General features: G+C 28.9%; 1 protein-coding gene, 1 long non-coding RNA gene and 1 pseudogene across 6 annotated transcripts in view; 1 reads left to right on the plus strand and 2 right to left on the minus strand.

The window, feature by feature from the left end:
- Positions 1-19,488, minus strand: part of LOC111033129 (multidrug resistance-associated protein 1-like) — a 30,687-nt gene extending 11,199 nt beyond the window's left edge. The window contains exons 1-2 of one of the 3 annotated variants that reach the window (XM_022313731.1): positions 19,261-19,488; positions 1,277-1,453 (exon numbers count right to left, since the gene is read on the minus strand). In XM_022313731.1, the coding sequence (XP_022169423.1) occupies positions 1,277-1,453; positions 19,261-19,353 (270 nt within the window). In that variant the 5' untranslated portion in view covers positions 19,354-19,488. Of the gene's footprint in view, positions 1-822; positions 856-1,276; positions 1,454-1,595; positions 1,803-19,260 lie in introns of those variants that run through there. The other 2 variants (XM_022313738.1, XM_022313746.1) reach the window with 2 other exon arrangements.
- LOC111033166 lies at positions 1,975-5,352 on the plus strand. 3 transcript variants are annotated; one of them, XR_002604380.1, is made up of 3 exons: positions 1,975-2,158; positions 2,325-2,517; positions 5,277-5,352. It is a non-coding gene; the product is annotated as an uncharacterized LOC111033166 (long non-coding RNA). The 3 variants fall into 3 exon arrangements; XR_002604379.1 differs by having other exon boundaries at positions 2,325-4,495; positions 5,277-5,335; XR_002604378.1 differs by lacking the exon at positions 5,277-5,352 and adding an exon at positions 4,134-4,174.
- LOC111033150 lies at positions 5,601-12,287 on the minus strand (annotated as a pseudogene).
- Positions 19,489-21,214: the final 1,726 nt, after the last annotated feature.

Below are 21,214 nucleotides of genomic sequence, written 5' to 3' on the forward strand. Positions count from 1 at the left end.
ATATACGAATTCCATATAATCACACTTTATTTATGTTTTTCTTTTGCATTTTGTACCTATAACATTTTATTTATTAATTATAAAAAAACCTTATCTCTAAGTTATTATTCATCACAATTTTATCACTGTCTTACATATGCATTTTTCGACTATTATTTTCGAGGGCATAATCACAATTTTTTTTAAAAAACATACATCATAAAATCAATACATTTATTGCTCCGCTCAGTATCTAAAATAATTGTTTAAATATAATAATATTACTCATTACACTAGTCAATAATATTTTATCTTAAGCAATAAAAATGACGAACATTTATTATGAAATTTTAAAGTAATATCTACTTCTACTAAAAACTAAAAATGTTATATTTCAAGAGCTTATGAAAAAACTTAATTTTTACATGACTCGGTATAAAAGTTTGTGTTTTGTTTAAATACAATATAATATTATTTTTTTTTTTAGAATTTACATTTTATGATTTTTATTTATTCTCAAAATTAAGTTTAAATTTATTGTTTTCATAAATGTATTATTTACAAGACAATACAAAACTCAGATATCTTCAAGAACTATATCCTTTAATGTTTTATGAACAGTCTTTCCTTTTGGGCTTCATATTAAATAAAATGTGAAAAATGCCTTAATAACGTATACAAAAATATTATACAATGAAGAACTGAGTGGCCCTTGGGACAGTCGTCAATAATATTTAGGCAATTTTCTCTTATAAATGTTATAATTGAATTCCTCTTTATAGAAATAAAATATTTAAAAGTAGATGTATAAGTATACTAATTAAAGTAAAATATAATACTTACATTCATTTAATTGTATACTCGCATGTAAATCAACTAAAAATAAATTCACATTATAAATATTATTCGCATAACACATTCTACTTCGAAAAATGTAAAATGATATGTTTATTTTCACAACTACCTACGTGGGTATAATTATTGAACCATTTTGGAGATATTATATATAGAATTCATTTCATTTTATGATGATTATAACTGTATGAATAATCAAAATATTAAATATTCATATTTGGTAGAATATCCAAATTAAACGCTGAAGCTTAAGTTTAATACGTCATTATAATTTAAATAACGTCAGAAACTATAACTTGAAATGTTTTTTGAACAATGTTTCCTCGTGTTTCATATTGAACAAATTTGAATAAAATACCTATTCGTTTTTCCTAATACATCCAAATTAAACGCCTAAACTGGGTTATAAAAACTTAAAACTCTAAATAAAAATAAAACATACCACTTTCCCCATATTGAGACAGTTCCACGGTATGTCTCTGTATTTGCTATTCACCAAGTAATAGATCTCTAGCGGAGAGAAAAGCCACAAAAACAGGCACGGTGCCCAGACTAGAATGGTCTTTTCAAAACACGGCGTGATCTCAGGATCGGTGGTGTTCCAGGACAAGTTCCAGTCCTACAAATACGAAATCAAAGATTCAATAATATTGGTATCGACTGGTGATATTGTATTTTAATCATAAATAATATAATATTTTATCTTCATATTTTTATAATAAGACGACTACGAAAAATCAGCTAAAAAATCTGAGACTTACCCAAAAAGTCGATCCGCAAAATCGGTCCATACCGGATAATTCCATTTGAATCGGTGTGCGAACGATACTGTTTGGGTTTTGTATTGTACAATTTATGAAAGGTATTAGACACTAAGTAGCTCAATGATGGTAATGCAATTGCGATTGTCTGGTAAAATCGGCGAGTGAGCTAAAAACGAGCTTAAACGTAAATACGTGCTCGTCGCGCACACGGTTTGACGGGACTGAGCATCAACAGTAACTAATGTACGTTATCGGCCCAGCCGCGCGACGTCGCAACCGGTTGCAATAACAGTTGATAATCACTGACGGAACGAATAAAACAAATATGCGCTACAAGTCGTTTGCGCATATTCAAAATTTCTTAAGTGGAAATCGACGAATTGTCTGAGCACGATGAAATCCATTCGGTTAACCCAAAACCGGATGACTCGTAACCTATATCATGTCGTATGATATCGTCGCAGATAGCCGTACAAATCATCGAAATGTATTCGATAGCACTATATTATAATCATTTGTGCAAATCACATCGTTTTGGATTTGAGAGGAAGAATACTGAGGTATGTGAAATAAATATAAAAATAAAACTATCGATCGCTTAACTGAAATAAAAAGAAATTGGAAACCAATTCCCATTAAACAAATTTAATTAAAAACAATACAAATTTCTACGAAATTAAATGTAGTTTATTTTTTATATGACGATACTGTAACGATACTATGAAGATTTGAGTAACGAAACTTCATTAAAACACGCCTGTTTGACGCCAGACAATCATCATAAGCCTGCTGAAGTGAAAAGGAAAATGAGTGCACAAACGGGTTTTCAATACTGGGGCGAGACTGTCACAGGTCGCCAAAATATGTGTGCACAATCGAGCTGTGGTTTTTTTTTTTAACAAACGAGTTTTAAAAAAAGGTAAATGTGTGCAAACGAGTTGTAGCCAAAATTTAAGTAGGTGTAATATTCACGTTCCAACGTATATTGTATTATATGAAGGACTATATATTTATATAACTTTATAGCCTATATGTAGGTATTAGGGTTTTGTCCCAGACAACGTAAAGGCAATAATTTATTGATATCATCACACCTAGATTTTATCCGACTGCCTTTTCGATTAGATTCGATGATAAATAAATAGAAGAGTTGTAGGTAACTATTGATTTCTTGATGTGCGTTTAGTCATATTATGCTTTATCGGATCATTCACAGGATAGGTATAGGATTGTTCATCGACATATTTATAACGTGATGAAACACGAAGGTCTCTAAAACCTTTAATCCGTTTGTATCGTTTAAACCATACTTTATCTATACCTTATTAGTGTATGCTATAAACCGCTGTGACATCTCTATTTATACCTACAAAGATAATATAAATAGAGTACCTTTTTTATTTCGTGTTATCGATGACACTGCCGGCGTATTACGTCGACAATAAATAGAGTATCTTAGTACCTACTTGAATAATGATTAAAAAAAATCAATAATAATTTTTACTTTCTCGGTTTTAAATATTTTTTGTTCGTATGGGTATTTTGTTTGATCATACAAAATATTAAGACTGGTTCAGAATTATTCTTCACTTCTGCAGTGTTGGTTACTATTTGATTTGAAAAGCACAAATCAACCAATAAACAACATAACGCCAAACAAATTTAACCTTCAATTCTAATCAATTAGTTGCTTATAAGTTTTGAGTGTCTAGATAAATTATACAGTTAGTAATAAAATATAATCAACGGAGTACAATAAAGATCAAAAATATCTAATTAAAAGACCATTCAAATACAACGGTATATGTTCCATATTTTGGGAACTCAACCGGATACCTTATCTCGAGTACAATTATTTTATTCTCAAGAGTTTATAGTCACGGAAATATCTATATCGTATGTGTTCACACAACTTTTCTTCGTGTATATGCATTATTTAAAAAGTGTAGCTTATAGTAATGACTTCATTCATTACATCATCGTTACATTATATGAGCATTGGGCACGCTTGCGTCTATATCATAATTAAAAATTGTATTGATTTTGCACGTATTCATGGACAGATTCAGTGAATTTAATTGTTAAGTATCATTGGACCTTTGTACAAATGTAAAATAAATCAAATACCAAAAATCTATCTACTTCATAATTGTATACAGTTTATGCATACGTTACATAAGTACAAATAAAAAAATAAGCAATTCGCAAACTCAATAAATCTTTTACATTGCTAAAAATCTAAAATAACAAACGATTAATAAACACGATTTATAATTATCATTTCATACAGCTGTATTATTCATAACACTTGTATGTAGTTAAAGAAGTGTCCTGTTAGTAAAAATTTGTTTTTCAAACAATACTCAAGCACTCATTTTAAAGAAGAAGTTGGTATGGCTACATGACGCTTCATACATTTTAAAATAAATCTTGCTAGATATTTGAAAATATGGTTAAAAGTAGATAAGTATAGTGTTAAAAACTCTAAAAGTCAGAATTTTAACAAACCAATAATTATTTTTTTTTTTAACACAGGTGATATGCTTGGTGAATCACTTTAGAACGTTTCTGCAGATTGTATATAAATAATATAAATTAAAATCAAGTGCCTAATCAATCGAAATAAATGTTTAATTGTTAATTGTTTTTATTTTGTTATAATCATTTTAAAAGTAGTTCCATTCTAGTTTTATAGATAGAATACCTATCATAGGTACACTTTATTTTTAAGGCATCAACTGCATGGTTATTAGCTAGTTTTTACTGTAACAGAGTGAAAGGTTGGTTTGGAACACATCTTGTGTGTTGCAAGGATTTGTCACCAAAAGCCTCCGGAAAATAGTGGTGCTGGCACTCGGAACACATTTGTATGATACCAAACCCCAAGCCACCAATAGGTATACTTTATAAGTCTTACACGATTATTTAAATATTTATTTAATGCATGGATCTTTAACTAATATTTAATATATTGTATAACGCATTATACGTTTCAATAAATTAAAATATAAATACAAATATTTGTATTTAATTACGATATACACATAAGTGTGTAGGATAATATGAATTACCTATTACTTTAAATTTAGGCATTTAATAACAATTACGCTTAAATGGCTCGATATTATTAATTTTCAATTGGAGAGTTATATTATTTAATTTATACACATACGATGCACGTACAGTTTATAATAATATGTTTAATGTTCAAATTACTTCTTATTTATTTAATAAAAAATGTTAAAAGTACTTCAAAGTTAAAATCAACAGTTAACACAATATGTAATTAAAACAAAAATGTATTCATTATTACATTATATGCATTTTAATAGAAATCATAAAATTGACAACAAAGAGGACGCCAACATTTACAGTCATATTTTCACTTACGGGCAACATAAAAAAAACCCTTAGGTATTTGTTCCGCGTATATCTAATTTATTTCCCACTGGATTTTAGCATAAAATAAAAAGATATTATACACTTATCGTCAAATCTAAGTAAGATATTTTACAATAATGATAATTATTGACAATGTTTTAAATTTTTTCTTTCATTAAGGTGTTTAAATAAAGTTACATGTATTATAATTTATATTTGTATACGTTATTGGATTTCAAACGGTGCGTCGATGAATACATTGGTTATATGTTTTTAATGAAGGATTTTTTTCTGTAGATAAAATGATTCAATGGTCAATCAAGTCGGACTTTCAGAAAGTAAAAAGTAAAAATTGTACAGTGTCAACTTTTCGAAATAAAAAGGTGACTAAAACATAAAAAAAATACTTTAAAAAATGTATTTATTTGCATAAAATATGATGATATTACATAACTTGTATTTTGTTTGACGATGGAAAAATATCAGTTGTTGTGTATGTAACTTAAGATACTGGTTATTATTTTGTACCGTATAATAGGTACGTGACTATTTTGTACCGCAAGTACAAGAAATAATTAACAACAAATTAATTAATAAATAATAATATACACAATATACATACCTACACTAATAAAATACCGCGAACAATGGTACGTATTCGATATACGAGCGGACGGCCTATTACGGAAAATTAAAACAAACAAAATTTAAATCAGGAAAACAATTCGTTCACAAAGAACGTGGCATGTACCAATCACTGATAATAATATTTATTCTATACAATAGTCTTATGACCGCCAGACTGGAGGAAAAATATAACGAAATCATATTGTAATCATTTTAAAACGAACAAAAATGACAGATCGATGCTTTACGGGAGATTGGTAGTGGAACACAGGCCGATTTCAAATTTTAGCGCCCTGCAGTGAGAGTTAGGCGGAAATTTCGTTCGAAATAATTGTTATTTACGGTTATTTGACAAAAAATTATATATGACATTTTAATGAATTAGCTGTAGAGATATTACGACATTTTTAGAAAAATCAAGTCTAGGCGATAAGAACCTAAGTACTGCACCATCTTCCGAACATCATCGTTACTGCGCAAGACCTGCGTCTTTTGCCATCGAATAGAAAACAGAGGATTTGTCTTGGAGCAAATTGGCAGGTGAATCGTATTCGATCATGAAACCATTGTACAAAACAATTACTCTATACGGAAACAACGAATTCAAAATATTTATTAAACCCAAAATGTCAATTAAACGTCATTTTGTTTAGTACTTGTCAGAATCCATTATAGTGTTCAGACGATGGGCGATCGTCAACACAGTGCAGTCTTTGAATTCCGTTCGTATAGTTTTTTGTATGAGATCGTCTGTTTCCAAATGACCAAATCGACTGCCGCTGTCGCTTCGTCCAACACCAATATTTTTGTCTTCTTTAACAATGCTCTAGCCAAACACACCAATTGTCTTTGGCCCACACTAAAGCACAATAGTTAATGAGAAAATAGAGCATACTAATATATTGTCAATTAACATTAAACCAACTTTCATATTTTACTTTAATATTATAGAACAGTTCACACCATATCATTTGGTTTAACTATAAAATACTCTTCTACTTTGCTTGTAAAAAATAAAAATACTTGAGTTTTCAGTTAAGTATGATAAAATCACAGCAAATAAATATATATTACTATAAATTCTCAATTTTGTTTTATCATTTATTTTACGTGATAAAAATTAAATTAGAAAATATATAAGTTTAAGAATTTGAAAATTAGTATTTGAGTTCTTAAAAAGTATTTCAATAATTTTACTACAGTACATTTACTCAACTTTTACACTGTCATGTACTGCAGTTTAAATACTGGTATAACACTGTCCATTAATTTAAAGAAGTGGCTTGGCGTGGCACGTTGGCTACTACCAGTCACGGAACGTGACTGGGAGTAAGTAAAGCCACCGCTACTAGCTACCGGATGGGTGACCATCCGGGTTCATAGTAGTTAAAAACCTTCCCACACATACACGTGTTTGCTACCTACCGTAACAACCGTAACAATTGTAAAAAAAACAACCTACCATACCAACCTTTCCCCTACCACAGTTCATCACCCCTACAACAGCCTTAGTCAGTGAGCTTAAGTTCAAAAAAAAAAAAATGTAATGTAAAGAAGAAGATTCCGACCGTTCGAAGACTCTTCACGAGAATTTATTATAATTTTCTTTTCATTATTATCTATTAACATCCCCGAGCAGGGCTCCGTTTTAAAATTAAAAATAAAGATTTTATTGACTATTTATTATAATTAGGTACCTAAGATTTTCTCCTCCTTCGGTCACTTCATAATCCAAACCACCAGCCAGCCCTACGACATGTGGTTTTAAATGGGCAAGTGTTAAGGCGCTCCACAGCTGTGCGTCCGTATGAATATTTGTTGGATCCAAATTCATTCTCAATGTACCGGAAAACAATACTGGATCCTATCGAATAAATTTAATTTATTGGGTATATTTACTCAACCAATAGATAATGTCTGATTACCTGTGGAATAATTGTAAGGCGGTTACGCAACGTATGCAATCCAATTTTTGATATGTCAACGCCATCGATAAAAATTGATCCTTCGGCAGCTTCGACGATACGGAACAAACTAAGAGTCAAAGACGATTTTCCAGCTCCTGTACGCCCTACAATTCCCACCTAAATAGTTCCAATTAGTAACGTGATGTTAGAGGCACATTTCTTATAATTACCTTTTTGCCACCTTCCACTAATAAATCTAAACCTTTCAGTACTAAATCTAAACCTTCACGATAACGAACTTTAAGGTTCTTAAATTGAACTTCTCCGCTAGTTGGCCATTCTCTGGATGGCTGAGTTGATGGCACTTCCCACGGAGCTTCCTAAAATTATATTTGTATTTATGTGTGTACAATTATTGAAGTTAATAAATTCAAGCAAATATTATTTGAATAATATATTACTTGTGGTGTTTCGTCGTACTCTTTAATACGTTCTACTGACACAATATTGGTTTCGATTTGAGAAGTAATAAGAACCATCCAATTGAGCGTTTGTGTGATCTTATTAGGATAAAATGATATTGAAGAACACTGTCTGTTTTTTTTTTAAATAAAATAAATGCATACCTGTAGAGCACATCCGACAGACAAACCAACAATACCAGGACTTAACGTATCTCTTTCCATAACCGAAAACAATGCCGAGAAGAAAATTATAAAATTACCAATAGTCTCCAATCTTACAGCTAGCCATCTAAAATTATTTCAAGGAAATTAATAAACTCAAAGCAGATATGATTTAACTGTGAATATTCTTTTAATATAACCACTTATATTATACCTATTGGCCATGATATTTGGATAGTAACTAGACTGATTGAAATCTAATTTTTGTTCAGATTGAAGTATAAATTTGGATTCTACGCCATAAGCGCGTATCGATGTAGCTCCTGTAATCGTTTCGCTAAAATGAGAATAAATTGGGGAACGAGATATAGACTCGAGTCTCTTCAGTTGACGTGCTGTCGCAATGTAAAATCTCTGTAAATAAAAGTCAAAATATCAATTCAGTCTAAAAACAATTTTCCAGTGTTTGAAAAATATTATAATTAACTACCTGTATTATGTAATAAATTATAATTGTAGGAATAATCACTGCTGTAAATATGGGTGTACTGAAACTGATAACTATAAAAGTACCAATGACCTGAAACAGTAGAATTATAACAAACACCATTTCTTTGTAGATTCCTTTTTTTAAATTATTAAATGTAATATATATTATAGGCTAGGTAGTATTTTTGGCACGTCGCGATATGCAATGTACACACAAACTTATCATATTTTAGCGTTAACTGATATTGAAATAAACAAATGCGAAGCAATAGTTAGTCATAAATGATGACGTTATGTTTATATTAAAAGCACAATTGTTCACTGTTTAATATTATAGTAAATTTATATTTCATTAAATATTATATCTCGTATGATTGTGTATTTATAAAGGTTAAATATGTGAAAAATGTATTAATTAAACTAATTCTTTACCAAAACGTGAACTAAATCCCTATGTTCAATATATTTTCCTATAAAAATATATCATAAATTATTTTTATGATCAAATGAAATTTCATTGTACAATACATCATTCAATATTATATACATCATGTTCTTATACATACATCATTTATGGTTTAGATAAACAGTATACAGAATACTGATTATCTTTTGTGTACGTAAGTGCAATGTACATACAATATGTAATGAAGTATTTTTTTATTTATTTTAAAATAATTCAATAACATAATATAAATTACATTATAGGTACATTATAATAATAAGAGCTAATACGTATACCAACTAAGCTAAGTTCGTATTTGATTCACGAAGTTTCTATACAGGGTGATTTACCGAGAAACCATATTTTCAAAATCTTGAGATATTTTGTATTATATAATAAGTACCCTATGAGATACAAATTCTATTTTTTGACAGAAAACCCTCCTTTTTTCTGTAAATTGTTTAGTGAACAATTTTTAAGAAAATATTAACATATCAAAATCAAAATTTGAACAAATTTACTATACTTACTATACTTACTTACTAAAGGTAATAAGTCTATGATAATGAGTTTCGAATGTATGGACCAAGACCGTAATTGGAAATTAATTTCAAAGGGGGCCCTCCCCCAGATACGGAACCCCAAATGCAGGGCTAAGGAGGCTATGGTAGCTTGATATTTTTAGTGATTAATAGTACATCAACATTGTTAATTTGTGAAAATTGTCTAAGTACAATAATAAATATTAAATCCATTATACTTATAATATACTTATTACTTATATAATAATATAATATTTTTATAAAACCGTTTTTAAGGACCAACATCCTTAATAAAACATTTTAATAACTGAGTACTACTCGTTCGAATTTTGTATCAAATACCTCAGCATTACCAAAAAAAATATTCTCTTAAGTCTAAATAATAAATAGGTAATTTACAAAAAAAAAGTGGCTTTTGTTTGAAAAAGAGAAATTTGTATCACGACAGGACACTTCCTAAGTTGAGTATTTTTAAAAATTTCAAAAACTGAATTCGAATAAATTAATAATTAAAAGAAAAACGGAGGTGAGCATTTTAGAGTGAGCGCCTTATGTATAATTTGTTTAACATTAAATTTTTTAAAATTTATAAACATACAGGTAAAAAGAAACAGAAAATTATACATTTTCTTCAACTTACATTTTTTAATTGAGTTATACTTATTTATATTTAAACATATCGACATTTTTTTATAATTTTATCGATACACATATTTTCAACAAGGTAATTGATTAATTAATAATTATATAAATTTAATGTAATATAATCATGTCACATAGTGTTAGTAGTCACATATAGTCTGCACATATGTTTTTACCAATTATTAAGTATCATTGTCGTTTTTTTTTTCAAATCATCTAAAAATATTTTAGACTCGAAGCGATAATTATACAGCTACATAATATGCATATTCATTATTAAAATTATGTACTTTAAACAAAAATCTAAACTTACCCCAACTAAAATTTGTATAAACGATGAAATCATCATTGGCAATAAATTATCAATTGTATCAATATCCTTAGATACTCTGTTCAATATACGTCCAATTGGTGTTGTATCGAACAAGCTTAAAGGATTCTTAAAAATGCGAGAGTTTATCAATTTGTATAACTTTTCAGAAGCATGTACTGAGCCCAACGAAAATGTAATTGATGATGCTACCGTAGAAATAACTAAAACAAATTTAAAATTATCATAAATACACATAATATGAAAAATGAGCTTAAAAAAAATAGTTAAACATTTTTGTTCAGATAATAATGTTAATTGGTGGATAATAATATAATAAATAAACGTACTAAAAATGCACATAAAAGTAAAAAATACATTAACTTAAAACCATTTAAATTGTAGACAAATAATTTGTGAACATTTCGTTTGAATTATGGGGTATAAAAGCTTTTACAAGTCAATCGTTTTGTAACCAACCTCAAAAAGCAAATTGACATACCTGCGAAACTCTAAAATCATAGATTCTATTTTTAAAACAGTAGCTAGGTATCTGGCAAATTGTTGGAAATAGTATACAGTTGAGGAGTAGCTAAATTGCATAACTAGGACGCCGTGTTACCATAACCTTATTAATAGAATATTCAAAATAATTTTTAAGTATTGTGATTATAATACCGGAAATACGTGTCATATACAATTTAAATAATAAATACATTACTTATTAGTTATTACTTTGTCAATATCAAATTAATTAAATTCAAAAACTTAAAAATGACATAACCATAAATGCTCAAAAATTAGGAAATTAATAGAGAAAATAAAATCTAGTATAGAAACTTTATATTCAGTAAAAATTAAATCCTTAGTTTAGAAATGTATACTTTTAAAATTGTTATGTTTTAACTTACCTTGACCAACGCCAAGCAGTCCGTAAACTGTTAAGTGCATAAACCTTTTGCTATCATTTTCTGTTTCACGAGTAAGTGAACTATCCTCATTAGACCATACCGACAGCCAAATGTTCGAAACAATAGAAAATCCTTGAAATAGAAAAATTAGTAAAACTGAAGTTATGCAAAAGATAGGTCCAATTGACTTGATATACTGAGTGAAAACTTCCCATTTAACCTTAAATTGCAAAAATTAAAAAGTTGTTCAAATAAATTATTACATATTTGATTTGTATATTTATTTAAAATCCTGTACATACATTTCCAATTTTTGCTTTCTCTAATTCAATAAGTTTGGCTTTCTGTTCTACAACAGGTCGAGGAATTGGCTTACTTGAATCAGTAGATATCTGCCTAAATATTTTTATTAATTACCTTTAATGATTTCGTTACTAGGTTCGTTATTATTATTGTCATTTGGATTACCTATGCATTGAATAATTTAAATTTGTTTCACTTCTCTGGCGAATATATTTCTCTTTTATATCTGCAGGTGCGGCTTCTAATAATTTATTAATTTCTACACAAATTTTTTTTATAAGTACTTTTCCTTGAAAATGTTACAATTATTACCAAAGCTACCATATTACCTATTTCATCAACTTCATGTTCATTTTGTTCTTGCATGTGCAATAATAAGAAATCAGCAAAATCTCCTTTTTTATCGAGGAGTTCTTCATATGTGCCTGACTCTGATATTTGACCATCTTTCATTACCACAATCAAATCGACTTCTCTGAGATATGTTATACCATGAGTGACCAAAATACGTGTCTTTGAAATAAAAAAAAAATTTAATATACTAAAAATTGAGAATAAGCTAATTTAATTTGACAATACTTTATTACTTTTTTTTGCAACAATCCTGTAGGTCCAATAACATGTTCAAAAATATGTTTACCAACATGTGAATCCACAGCACTTAATGGATCATCCAAAAAATATATGTCACTCTCTTTGTAAACTGCTCTTGCCAAACTTACTCTTTGTTTTTGGCCTCCACTTAAATTAATTCCCTAAAACATTATCGATTTGATCAAGATAACAACAACAATTATAGTATTTATATGTGTTGAATACCTTTTCACCAATTTCTGTGTCATCGCCAGCTGGTAGCATTTGGAAGTCAGTTTTCAATGCACATGCATCGATTACTTCATTATAAATTCTATCATTAAGGGACTGACCGAATAATATATTATCTTTAAGCGATTTATTTTGCATCCAGGCTTGCTGTGGCACATAAGAAATTGAACCCTAAAGAGAAAAAAATGTATTATTACTCACATTACACATTTTATATTTAATACACATACTTTAGTATTAGCTCTGCCAGAAAGTCTTTCCATTTCACCAAGTAAAGAAGACACCAATGAACTCTTTCCAGAACCAACTGTTCCCACCACAGCAACCAATTGTCCAGAGGAAACTCGTAAATTTATGTTCGTTAATGTAGGTACTTCAGTTGGTTCCCCCCAAGTAAATGTACCATTTTCTATTACAATTGGATCCTCTACTCAAAGTTAATGAATACAATTAAATCAGTATAGTATTTGGTATAAATTTGATTTACTAAATAAATATATAAATAATAATATAATTACTAATTACTTTCATTGGAATCATGAGTGACAGAATCTGGATCCAACTCTTCAGAGTTCATAAATGTATTTATTCTCTTTGTAGATACACTGGCCTATAGAAATTAATACATTTGTTAAAAAAAACAACTTTTATATTTATTAATCGGGCTACTTACTTGGACTAGTCTTGACACAACCATTGGTAAAAGGGATAATGGATAACGTAAAATGTTGAATAAAGATAAAGAAACAAAAGCTGTTTCTGCATCCAACACATGGCTTTCGTCTGACAGTATATAAACTACAAAAGTTACTAATGATACCTAAGTGTAACCAAATAAAATATATTAAACATTAATTATTAGACAGATAACAAATATATAAATATATTTTATAGTATAATTATTTAAGTGAAGCACACCAATAAGGTTGATCAATTCCCGATATATCTTAATATTTAAGTATAATTATAACATTTGACCTATCAATTAATAATCAATTGTACTAAGTCACTCATAAAGAATTTAAACATAGTTAAAATAACATAGTATGCTACTACGAATCTGAATTTGCAAAAAAAAACTTAAAAAACCATATACTACCGTAGTCTATTCTGGTTTAGAATTTGGTTCAGTTATATGGAATCATTAATCGATAATTAAATCATAAAATCGAAAAGATTAAAAACATAGACATGTTTCAAATAAAATTTATTATATCTACCAATTTCTGAAATTGAAAAAATATCCTGAACTTTTACGCAATATTAATTTTTTTGTTCCACGCCGAACTTGGTAGCTCCTACCAATTTCACTCTTAACTGTACAACAAAAAAGGTAATTACATGGAAAATTGTGGAATAGATAATGTAGTAAGTAGTTCAATAATCATTAAATTATAAGTTGTTTTAGACTTTTGTATGATTTTGATTTTTTTATAGTAGTTCTCATTTGTTAAACCCTATGTAACTAATTTATAACAAAGCTGTATAAGATATTAAAATGTAGACTTTAATTCCTGCTAACAAGCATTTCTTAATATATAAAATGTGGGAAAATTATGACTAATTAAATTTTTCATACCAGGAATGGTGCACAAGACCAAATAAATGAAGTAGCTGCATTCAAATAAGCTGCACTGCGAAGAACTTTAATTTCTTTTCCTCGAATATCCAACACTTTTTGTTCAAAACTTGGTTCCCAAGCATAAAGTTTTAAGACCTGATAAATAAATTATTATTATTACAATTTTGATACAAAAATGTATTATGTTGATGATTGTTTTTAAAATAACATTACTTTTATTCCGGACAAAATTTCATTCATTAATTTAACTCTTTGATCTTTGTTGGCCATTTGTTTGACCTGAAGTTTCATTGATTGATTAGCCACAGCAGCGTTTATTGGTATTAATACTATCATCAAAAATAGCCCAGCAAGTACACTTGGTCCTAAAATCTGCCATAAAAAATACACTGCAAGAGCGATTTGTAACGGCGACGACCAAATCATATCTAAATAAGTTATCAGATCAACAAATCTATAGGCGTCTACAGCCATTAAATTAACTATTTCACCCGTTGTGAATGATTTTCTTGCTGTGTTTGAAATTCTTAAAGCCTTGAAAAAATTGGTTGAAAAATGTATGAATGAATAATGTGAATGCAATTATTATGAATTATTTTAAATGTATACCTTTCGATAGATGGCAGATGTAAGTGAAGTACGAACACGCATACCAACGAGATACGTACGCTGAGCGTGCTGAGATAATAATAATGTTTGCAACATTGCCGTCACCATCATGAGAAAAATATAAAAATACCCTCTCCACAAAGGCTGGGTGGAATCTCCAACAAAACTTATCAAGCGCCTAAAAAGTACTTTATTATAACTTGTTGTGAAGACAATAATACTAATTAAATACTTACTTCAGTACTTGAGGGCTGACAAAAACTAAGAAATCTTCAATTAATTTTAAAAATGATCCGAATAAAAATGTACCGCCAAATGATTTACACAAAACAGGAATAATTGATACTTTGTATTTCTTCTTATGTGTGTGTTTTCTAAGTGATACATCGGTCGTACTCACTTTATTTTTAGCGGAAGGTCCTTTTCTACTATCTTGTAATCTGTAAAGTTTTTTCCTTTTTTTTTTAATACAAAGTATTTAGGTACCCTTATAATAAAAAACATACAATATTTACACGACATTGATAAAAGATTTAAGTAGGATATTCAAAGGTTTTGTAGTTTTGGTACTATACGGATCAATGATCTGCATCATCATCATCCTAATAGGTATATTATACTTATTACTTCGTCCTTACTTTGCTTTAATTAATGAATGTTCCCAATGTTTATCAAAGACTGAAACTACTTCTTGTGAACTATCATCATAGTTCACATTCCATAAATCTTTGGACTCTATGGGGCGTTTATAACCAGACCAAGCAAATGAGTCAAACCATAAATATAATACCTTCGACGGAAATGATGCTTCCATCTCAGGACATGGTACCTAGAAATTGGTTAACCGTAAAGAAATAAGTAATAATGTATAATTAAGAAATACAAATATGTGTCGGAAAATTTACCTGGACGGAATCATAGTGGGATTTTCTAGGGGCAGCATCGGCAAAGAAACTTAAAACAAACTCTATTAAGATGATGGGGTAATACACCATGTAACTTGTAAATGGGTAGTTATGTAGTGGAATCTAAACATAAAAAAACATTATTAATTTACAGTTTTCTGTGGTTTAATTAATCAACGTTCATAATAAGTTATCTTACATCATTAAATGCTGATCGGAGTTCAGTTCGATATTGAATCATCCCACAAAATGCCATGGATAACCAAAACAGAAATATTAAGCCAGATGACCTTAATCCTCTTGTTCGATTAACACTAATTAATACTGTGACAAATCCCTGAAAATCAGTTTATAGACTTAATAATATGTACTATATAAACTATGAATATTGTTTTTTAAGATCGGATATGATGTGAGTACAAAACTATGACAAAACCGATATACTTACGAATGTTATTAGTTTTACAAGTGGTGTGTAGATATCTACACTAAATACAGCCATCCCTGATGAATATCGAACTATTGCATATACAATATCGAATGTTGATATTATACATAACAAAGATACACCAGCCTATAAAAAATATAAAAAAGATAATACTACATTTAAATTTCAAAAAATATTTAATGTTTATAAAATCAATACTAAAAACAAAGTGTACGTACTTACATAATCAATCAGATAAAAAAATTACTCATTTTATAACAATACACTTATACTATCATCTATAAATTGATTTATGTTTGAGTGTCTTGTGTATGTATATGTACTAATAGCATTTTAGGATTAAATATTTTAATTGTATAACCATATAGATATGTTTTTTGATAAAGAACAATAATTCATGTTTAATGAGTACGTATTTAATTTAAAAAGAAAACATTGATCTGTGGTCAGTAAAAACAGCCAAAAATATGTTCGTCTACTTATACTTATACTTATTTAAGTACTTAAATTCATAAAAGAAACTAACATAGAACTAATGACAAAAAATTAAAATCAAAAAAATATTAACAATTTTGAACTTAAGAACACTATATAATACCTATTAAAACTTTTCGCAGTTTGAATAATTTAACTAAAATAAAAATTAATAATTAAAATTAATTAAAAAATAATAGTTTAAATGAAATAATATTATATATTACGCTAGTCAATAATATGTTATCGTAAGCAGTAAAAATGAAGAAACATATGCAATTTTAAAGTAGTATCTACAGGTCATCCTTAAAGGAGGCGAGCAGGGCCCAGACCCTGGACCTCGCACTTTTTGCTTAAATTCAGGGCCTCGGATTTGAAAAAAAGTAGTCTTTTAAAAAAAAAAATTGTTTTATTTTCATAGTATTTAAGTTTTATGTTTTATATAATTAGTAAGTATCAAAAATTATATAAAAATAACGTAGTTGATTCAAAGTAAAAATATTGAAATATCAATGATACAATATTATCGTAATCGCAACACATATGAGCACACCGTGTTGATGACAGAGCAGCCATCCACCGTCTTTTTCGTCGAATTGTTATTACTTATTAGTAATAGATAATGATGATCAATAGATTTCAAACGTCACCGTCGTTCGTCGGTTGTCATCGTTGGAAAAACATTGATGATATTAAATAATATTTATTGAGCAAATAGTTGGTAGAGGTAGACCGATTTTATTAGTAGTATTTTTTAGTCTTTGACAAATTATGAATTTTCTTATGATTTTATTTTAAGTGTTGTTCTTTGGAATGAACTACTATCTGCTATTAATAAAGTTAGTAGAGTCTTCAGAGCGAAAATATGGAACTGAGTAATGCTGTTCAGTTATTTAGTGGTCTTACAGATTTTTTTAATAATTTTAGAGAAAAAAGGTTTGAGTTATCAAAAAAAACTGCACAACAATTATGTGAAGACATTGGAACTCAATCAATTTTTAAACAATCTAGAGTTCTAAAAAAAAGTAAGCAGTTTGCTTATGAATGTAATGATATACACGTACGGTTTCTAATGAATAAAAATTGTATTAAGATTATTTTACGGCAGTGGTAGATCAAGCAATTGTATCAATTAATCAACGATTCGAGCGATTATCTCATCATTCAGAAAACTTAGTATTTTTATAAAAATTTGAAGTTATTTGAAGATGAAACATTACGGAAGCATTGTATGGACTTAGAAATATTATTAAAGGACGGTAAAAGTTGCGATTTAAATAGAATTGAACTTTTTGACGAGTTAAAAATATTTTGTAGAATTTTGAACACACAAAACACCTGTATCGAGTGTCTTAATTTAATAGAATCAACATTTTGTTAATTTCCAAATATTTCTATCAAGTTAAGAATATTATTAACTCTTCAGATAACCACTGCAAGAGCTGAGAGGTGTTTTTCGAAGTTGAAAATCATTAAGAATTATTTGATAACAACAATGGTGTAAACTCGACTTTCTGATTTAGCAATTATTTCAATTGAACCTGTTTTGGGTGAAAATGTAGACTATTAAAAAGTTCGCAGAAATAAAAACCAGACAAATTAATTTTTGATTAATTAAATTATTTTTACTGTATTTTTTAGTATTTTAATTCGTTTGTTTATTGTTATATTTTATTAAATGCAAATTTGTATAAATATCAATAAGTGACGATTAATGAATTATAAAATATAGGAAATAACGAAAAACATGTTATTTGAGTCTACTGTAAAAAAATTCAATTTTCTTAACCTAGCTAGATTATAATATTTTATAAAAAAAAACCCCCTTATTTTAAATTATAATTAGGGAGTAAATTACCAAATTAGATGTGTGATAAGAATTATTGATGACATTAGATGTTTATAGATAGATCATAGATATAAATATATACCGAAAAGGTTTCAAAAGTATTTTCACCCTGGGTATAATTATTGAACCATTTTATAGATATTATATATTATATAGAATTCATTCCAACTTTTAATGATTATTATTGTATGTATAATCAAATTATTATACATTCATATTTGGTAGAATATCCAAATTAAACGCTGAAGCTCAAGTTTAGAACGTCGTTATAATTTAAATAACATCAGAAACTATAACTTGAAATGTTTCTAGAACAGTGTTTCCTCGTGTTTCATATTGAACAAATGTGAATAAAATACCTAAATATTTGTATTTGTTAGTATATCCAAATTAAACGCCTAAACTGGGTTACCAAAACTTAAAAGTGCTAAAGAAAAAAAACATACCACTTTCACCATATTGAGCCAGTTCCACGGTATGTCTCTGTATTTGCTATTCACCAAGTAATAGATCTCTATCGGAGAGAAAAGCCACAAAAACAGGCAAGGTGTCCAGACTAGAATTGTCTTTTCAAAACACGGCGTCACCTCGGGATCGGTGGTGTTCCAGGACAAGTTCCAGTCCTAAATACATACGAAAACAATGATTGATAATATTAGCATTGACGTCTACAAATATTTTTTCAACACATAAATAACAATATAAAATGTATGTATATTTATTTAAGGTTTTCCGAATGACCAACGGCAGTTAATACAAAGAGTCTGCGCAAAAAGTCGAGACTTACCCAAAAAGTCGATCCGCAAAATCTGTCCATGGCGGATAGTTCCATTTGAACCGGTGTGGAAGAAGCAAACTGAAATGTCCCGTACACTAGCATATAATCGCCGTTTATTGGTGAAAGGACGAAGTCACTCAACAGCGTGAAGATTAGGTTATACAATTGGTAAGTGTGCGTAAACGGAATCGCGTGCTCGTCGTGTACACGCTTTGGCGGTACTGATCATCAACAGTAATATTATTAATCTACGGGACCGACCGAGACGTATAGTTGAACAACGTGTCAACCGGTCGCGATAACTGCGATGATCAGCAAACGAAACAAGTGTAGTGGTATGGTATCTATTTTTTTGTAATATTATGTTATATGGTCTACCCGTAAGCTCTCATATAATCCGGGTCGAGATACGCGGCAATGGGTTTCCTTCCGTTTTCGGGACAACCCACTAGTCCAGTGTTGGGACTTATCAAGATTCTAGATGAAAAGATTATTATCTATAATCTTATCTAGATTAAATTCTTCCATTTTTTTTACGGTCATCTTTTTTTTATCTTAGATGAAAAATGCAGTTATCTATATTATTTTATCTAGATCATTTTTTTGTGTAGCTACGTACATTTTTACATTGTTGTGTTTGAAAACCACAACAGAGTAATGTAATATAGATATAGAGAATATAATATTTTAACAGTACAAATTTAAAGCAGCCACAATTCACAAAGTTTAAAATATATCTTGATAGTCAGGATTCGGTAGCCAATAATTTGTTGGCTGTTGTGATATTTCCATTTATTGACTCAATGTACCTGTAGGTTATTACTTATCATTTATATTTTCTGACCGGTAATAGCGGAAGAAAAACAAGTCGGTTTATCTAATATACATATAATACTAATTACTCAAAATAATGATAAAGCGTATTTCTGCAAAAACCGCTTAATTATATTTATGAATTTATTACTACGTACCTATAACATTATGTATATCCCTTGGAATTACCCATATTATGAACATAGGGATCTGTCTGGTACACGGCTCGTAGATGTCGATTGTACAACTACAGCTATACATTAGAGCAGATTAATCGTGTAGAAGTGTATTAATAAAACGTTATACTCATACACGTTATACCTGACGCATTTTGGGTGGTCGAGAGGCCCGGTCATTCCACTTGGTTTGTGTAGTATACAGACAATCCTATAAAGTATAATATATGACAGTGGTGTATCTAGAATTTTTTCAATGGGGAAGACATAAATATTTTAACAGATATTTTCGGTAAACACACGTTTATATTATTGTATACAATAATATGTTGTATTGAGTACGAAATTTGGTCTTCCGTGGTGGGGGGATGGTATGAACCTTATGTATAGTAGATATATAGTATTTAATCTAGTGGCTCCCCCCACCTTTGGAAGTCTCTGGCGAAGCCAATGCATGTCTGATGTCTGCATAGTTTTCGCCTAGTATAAAAAATACAGAAAAATACTTATCTATTTTTTTTTACCTAGTTAAATTCCATTTATTTATTATCTATCATCTAGATACCTTAGGAATTTGACGAGCGTCTCGGGAGCAAAATTGCGACACCAATCAGAATCGTTCACATTTGTTATCACTATTTGTGAAAATCACGTTTCTTATCATCCTTTATAACAATTATAATGTGATAATATAATAATCATCAATCATGCAGGTTAATGACGGGTACTTTCAATTCATTTTAGTGAACTAATTCATGTGATTCAGCTCATAAATATGTCATTGAATCACTGAATCAATTCATTATATTCACATTTTATAATTGTGACTAATGTTTTAAACCTAAGGGCTAATAATTATTTATATATAATTTATATTTACATATAAAATCAAATTGACAAACCTAAAGTATAATATTAAATGAAAAATGAATCACTGTCACTCTGTATTCTTTATGTGTTAATATGTTATATTT

The sequence above is a fragment of the Myzus persicae genome, unplaced genomic scaffold (assembly GCF_001856785.1).
Source record: "Myzus persicae strain clone G006 unplaced genomic scaffold, MPER_G0061.0, whole genome shotgun sequence".
Lineage (NCBI taxonomy): Eukaryota > Metazoa > Arthropoda > Insecta > Hemiptera > Aphididae > Myzus > Myzus persicae.